Source organism: Sebastes umbrosus, chromosome 10 (assembly GCF_015220745.1).
Source record: "Sebastes umbrosus isolate fSebUmb1 chromosome 10, fSebUmb1.pri, whole genome shotgun sequence".
Taxonomy (NCBI): Eukaryota; Metazoa; Chordata; class Actinopteri; order Perciformes; family Sebastidae; genus Sebastes; species Sebastes umbrosus.
The window spans coordinates 32,459,468-32,465,631 of record NC_051278.1 but is presented as its reverse complement, the minus strand read 5'-3'; the positions used below and the strand labels follow the sequence as shown (position 1 = coordinate 32,465,631).

At 41.6% G+C, this 6,164-nt stretch overlaps 1 protein-coding gene across 10 annotated transcripts in view; it reads left to right on the top strand.

Moving 5' to 3' along the window:
- Positions 1–1,574: 1,574 nt before the first annotated feature.
- The window catches only part of LOC119495928 (reticulon-4-like), a 53,238-nt gene continuing 48,648 nt past the window's right edge, over positions 1,575–6,164 (top strand). For 4 of the 10 annotated variants that reach the window (XM_037782859.1, XM_037782857.1, XM_037782860.1 and 1 more), the window contains exon 1: positions 1,588–2,359. In XM_037782859.1, coding sequence (XP_037638787.1) covers positions 1,804–2,359 — 556 coding nt within the window. In that variant the 5' untranslated portion in view covers positions 1,588–1,803. Of the gene's footprint in view, positions 2,360–6,164 lie in introns of all 10 variants that reach the window. The other 6 variants (XM_037782851.1, XM_037782852.1, XM_037782854.1 and 3 more) reach the window with 6 other exon arrangements.

Below are 6,164 nucleotides of genomic sequence, written 5' to 3'. Positions count from 1 at the left end.
AGTGAGAGGTACCTTTTCAAAGCTGATTAGGATTTTAAATGTCATCCAGTTTTACAAGCAAGTAGACAGTTTCACCTACTATTCCCAGGTTCCCTGAATGCAGCATTTCTCTGCAGGCAGTTGTGAAACTGATTAGACGCCCTGGTGGAGTTCTCTTTTAAAACCTGCAACACGTGTTCTGGGTTTGAACGTTACTACGTTGATTAAATTAAGTATACTGTACTTTAAGTACACGTTTGACATACTTGTACTTTACTTGAGTATTTCTATTGTATGTTACTTAATACTCCACCACATTTCAGAAAGAAATATTGCACTTTTACTACATTTGAGAGCTTTGGTTACAACTTTGAATAAGTCATTAATGTCATCCCTTAACTTCCTGTGATCTCTCCACTATAAAGGCTGACATTCTTTTTTTCTCAATACAAAACACACAATCAACCTGTACATTGTGATGCATTGGTTTACAGTAGATTAAGACACCAAACATTATACCCAACATGACCAACAACATCATTAAATACTGCTTTAAATGCAGTGGTGGATTGTAACTATTAAGTTACTCAATATTTTGAGGTACTTATACTTTGGTATTTCCATTTTATGCTACTTTATACTTCTAGAGTTTGGAAGCCAGTATTGTACTTTTTACACATCCTGTGCAATGAGTAACTTGATACTTGGAGTATATGTTGTTGATAATACTTTTGAAGTATGACATTTACTTTTACTGGCATATTTTTACATCATGGTATTGCTAAAGTAAAACTTCTGAGTACTTCTTTCAGTAGGCCTACTGCTTGTCTTTGACATGTGTTGACTGTACAGTAGCAGGAGGAGTTAGTGTAAAAAAAAGGGTATAATTTTGAGGTGCTTGTGCTTTACTCTAGTATTTCCATTTTATTCTCTTTAAACTTGTACCCCATTACATCTCAGAGGGAAATATTGTACTTTTTACTCCACTACATTTATATGACAACATTAAGTTTCAAGTTTTTATTTCATTAGTAGTCTATGCTCTGTACTTTTACTTGAAACTGAGTATTTTTACACTGTGGTATTGCAACTTTTACTCAAGTAACACCTCTAAATGCAGTTAAAAATAATAATCAAATGAAGGTTTGAATGAGTCATTCTGTGTGACGTTTGATAGCCTACTTTAATTGTTGATGATACTTTTGAAGTATGACTTTTACTGGAATCTTTTTTTACATTATGGTCATGCTTAAGTAAAACTTCTGAGTACTTCTTCCAGTAGCTTACTGCTCGTCTTTGACATGTGTTGGCTGTACAGCAGCAGGAGGACTTGGTGTAAAAAAAGAGGAGCCTAAGTTAAAGTTATGTAAGAAGTGCCCTGCTGGAGCTGAAGTTATGTCAGAGAACAGACTGAACTTTCTGCTCCTCCTAAATTTGAGCAGGGTTTGGTGGAGGAGGAGGAGGTGTCCCGTTACACCTCCACTCTGCTGGGCGGAGTCCGCCTCTACTTTGACACGCTGTGATTGGCCAGAGGTCACGTCACTCAGGTGTTAACCCGCAAGTAATTGGTCAGCAGAGTTCCCCTCCTCTACTTCTCAACTTCGCAGTGTCCATCTGAGAGACAGACACGGGTCCGACTCAACTGTCGTGTGGCGCACTTGTTCAACTTTATCCGGTGTCAGGAGCAGACGTACCGGAGGAGGTTCCCGGTGCAGTTTCAGAGCTTTCCCCGACGGAAGTTTGTCACACGAGGAGTCCGAGCCCAAGAACTAGCGGCTCTGAAACTTTGTCCACCTTAGAAGACAGTTTGAGGAGAAAAGAAAGATGGCAGACAGCGAGCACGTCTCCTCCAGCACGCCTCTGTTCGGTGAAGAGATGCACCACTACCAGGCCGAACCGGGACCCGAGCTGGACCAGCCCAAACAGGACCTGTTCAGCGTGGATGACATAGTGGACCTGGTCGGCGGGGCTCAGGACGCCCTTCACCGACACCTAACTGAAGACAGTGCGCCACACGAGTACACGGAAGAGGAGCCAGTAACGTTACTGGAGCCGGAACCGGTGTCACTGCTAGACGCAAGAGAACCTGAACCTGAACCGGAGACTTTGATGCCAGACTCCACCAGCTTCTCTTTTATTCCTGACATCCCGTCTTTCATTGCTGAGGAGCCTGAAGTCGTCGCCCCCAAAGTCGAACCCGAGAGTACACAGATCGACCCGGAGCCAGAACCTCAACCAGAACCAGAACCCGAACCCGAGCCCAAACCTGCCCCGCAGAGCGACGCCCTCCCAGCGGCTGAACCCAGCAGAGCAGCCGCAGCCCCCGCAGAGGCAGCAGAGCAACCTGCGGTGAAAGAGGAAGCACCGGCTCCAGCATCATGTGAGTGTCTCCACTAAAAACAATGATATATATTAATATGGGAGTGAGTTTTAGCAATTTAAACAGATTAATTCATAAATATATATTTGTATATTTGAGTGAGATAGAGTTAAACGGGTAATTTTCCATCTTTATCGGTTCATTGCGGTTCATCTGAACCAGGTTAGCATCGTGTGCTCGTCACACGCCGACATTGAGACACATCAGCGGGGCGAAGCGACACATGTGTCGCTTTAACCAACTTTATTCACCAGTAAACGTTAAATCATGTTGAAATGTTCCTCCTTATTTATTAACATGAATGTTCCGTCACAGCGAGGCTAGCCGGTTAGCTAGTGATGCTAGCCCTGATTCATCGTTACGCTAACCTGCTGTGTGACAGTTTGATGCTCGTGAATGGGGAGAAACACATTTTTAAGCAGACATGTGTGTGTATATATAGTTTCATAAATGGAGAAATGTGCGGTCTTTTTGCACATCTTCCCGGTGAATAAGGTACCAGGTTATCCCAGGTTTACTGGGCCCACCTGTTTAGACACATACCCGACAGGATGCATCATGTGGAGCTGCTGCTGAATGAGGTGGAGCTGTTGCACCATTTTAGCCTTCAACAATGTGTTAACAACCGTCTCCTTTAACCTAATATCAGTGGTGTATTTATTAAATGTTTCACGGGTACCGTTGTGTATTTGATGTCTTCCACCGTTATATTTGTCCTGATTGAGTCAGACTGAGCAGCGCCCATCTGCTCTGCGCCTCCACCCGCTGCGTGCACGCTGTTGCTAACTGTAGTTGCTAGCGGAGTTCCATTATCGGACACGGGCGTTTTTACCTGTTTTTCTGTCGGCTGTAGCCACACAACAAAGCAAATAACCGTGCTGAAATAGTATCAGGGCGGGTTTGCCCTGTTCTTGAGCTTTGATACCGGGGAGGGTATCAAACGGCCCGATGGTGTGATGTTTCTCTTGTCTGGTGTCAGGTTGACTTCAGTAGGCTAACGTATCAACATACTGGTTTATTCATCTGGAATCTGGGGATTTGAATTAAAATAGCTGTTTTAGACTATGCAAGGTGGCCTTTTAAATCATGACGGATAAATTAAGTTAAAAAAAAAATTATGGCATGTTGGACGAGAAAATGTCCGATAATGGAAGCAAGGAGCCGTTAGCACCGCACGGTCAACCGGAGCTGTAACAGAGATTAGTCACAACAAAGGAATCCGTTCTGCGTCCACTCCCTGTCGGCTTCCTAGCTTTTCCATATTATTACCAGACTAACCTCAGCGCCTTCAATCAGTGTCAGTTCTTCTGCTCTGTTGCCGTCTGTTTTCAGTCCCCCCCCCCCCCATCTCCACCCAAACCAACACCCTAAATCCGGAAAACAATGTAGCTCGAGAGGCCTGAGAGCCTCCTCACGTCCCCTTTCTGCTGCTATCACAGCTCTGAAAGATGTTCAAGTGGCGTTTCTCTAATGTTTGGACTTGATTTCAGGAATTGTGTATTCTGAGGTGATGCTGTTATTGTTGATGTTTATTGGGATGTGGCAGATAGCAAGTGAACAGGCCTGTCTCGCCTCCTCCAGGCATGGGAAGCAGGCAGCAGAGAGGCAGGGTGGGGCTGCTTGGCAAGGCCCACTGATGGAGGTGGATAGACCACGAGCCTCAGTGAAAGGCAGTCACAACTTTGAACAAAAGACAAAAAGAAATCATTCATATTTCCCCATCCTTAAGGATAATTAGAGTCTGAGTTTTCTGTTAATTTTTTAAGTATTTCCTCTTTTTTTCATTTCTTTAGATGGTCTTCAAGCCTTTATCACTCTTTTTTCTTTTTGAAAGTAAGTCTTTGTAGACATTTCAGTTAGGATATTTGAATTAGCTTTTTGAATGCTTGTAGTTTTAGACTGTATTTTATTTGGGCAAAGTTGTTGCACACTCACTTGTGTTTCAACAACATTTAACATTTGCTTCTGTTATTAAATTTAACAAAGTAGAAATAAATGTTTATATGCCTCAGTAAGGTATTGTAAAAAGTGAAACTCAGCTGATTTCAATTAATTAGTGAAATCAAACAAAATTATCTACAACTATTTTGACAATCGATTACTCATTTAGGTCATATTTCAAGCAAAAAAAACCATTTTATGCTTTTCTTGGTCGTACTTTATAGTTAATTGATTATTTAGTGGTTTGGACTGTTGGTCGGCTGTCACCTTGTGCTGAAGAATATTTGATTTTTCACTGCCTTCTGACATTTTATTGACCAAATTATTAATCAACTAATGGAGAAAATGATTGTCAGATTAATTAATAATGATAATTTGGCACTAGTATTGAACATTTTTAAAATGTCTGTCATACATTGCCAATTAATGACTTAATTAAATGAAAGTGCCTTGAGTGCCTTTTTAAAGCGCTATATAAAATGTATCGTTATTATTATTAAATGTGGCTCAAACTCAGTGTCAAAGACCAGTAACATACTATTGTCTGTGGGGAAAATGCATAGTACTGTGCAGCCAGATATCACCCCCACACGCTTCTTTCCTCTTTGTCTTTAATCCATCGTCTTTTCTCTGAACACGAGTCTGATCCGATGAGTCCTGCTGTGACTTTACATCACACAGATTCACGTCGTCACCCTAAAAAAGGTGTTTGAAGTGAGTCTTCGTCCCCACCCTCGGCCCCGCCCGACAGCGTGACTGACAGTCTGGTTAATCGACGTTCACTGCCGGCCTACATCTTATTTTTGGGTCACCTACATCCGTCAGTGTGTGTTTGTGAAGAGCTTGTGATGTGGTCAGGTGGATTAGATGGAGAGGGGAGATGTCAGACACACAAGTCACGGAGGCTTAAAGCTCAGTGTGTGTGTGTGTGTGCTGTCCAGTGTTGTTGTTTTCTCTGTATCCTGGTGAAGGCTACACATGGGGTTAAGTGCTTCAGAGTCAGACCCCCTCCACCCAAAGCAACCACACCAACCAGCTTCTGTTGTTTTTACTCTGCCAACACAGCAGCTGTCTTTCAGTCTAGAAGTGAGTCAAACTCCTAAATGTGATGAGAACCACATGTCAATCTGTTTTAAATCTCGCCTCTTATCGCTGTGATAAGCGCTGAGATTTTCACAGCTGAAGATACGTACCCACGTTGTGCTGATTGAAGATGAGTTTAGGGCCTTAATGCTGTTATGAGAGAAGTTTATGTAAAAAAATAAATAAATTTTAAATCAACGATCTCAACGGCCAAGTCAAACAGTGGATCATTAGAGCAGGAAATAGTTTAAAGAATCTCTTTTTACTGTCGCCAGAATTGTTCATTCTCCTGTGATTTATTTTTATTGTTTGAAAAATGTTTAAAGGTGGAATGATTGGTTGATCGACAGAAAGATAACTTGAGCTTCAGTCGTTTTCAAGCAAAAATAGTAAAAAAAAAAAAAAAAAGCCAAATATTTTCCAGCTTTTCAAAAGAAGCGGAATGGTTTTGGACTTTTTGTTGACATTCAACGTCCCATTGGGCAGTCCTAACATTTTTGATACTACGGTACTTTTTTGATACCTTACTTTAAGAAATATGAATATAGTTTTCTATAAACCCTTTTTAACAAAGGAAGACAACATTCTCAAAAGTGCCTGAACAAGCAGTTTTACAAACTCTTTACCAAAACGCTAAATTACCTCATACATATCTGTGAAATTTCTAGTTACTTATTGATCAACATGTAAGTTGAAACCGGTACATCTATAATTGGATAAAATCGGATGATAATATCTGCTGTGTCCATGCAGCAGAGAGCTGGAGTGGTTAGCTTAGTTT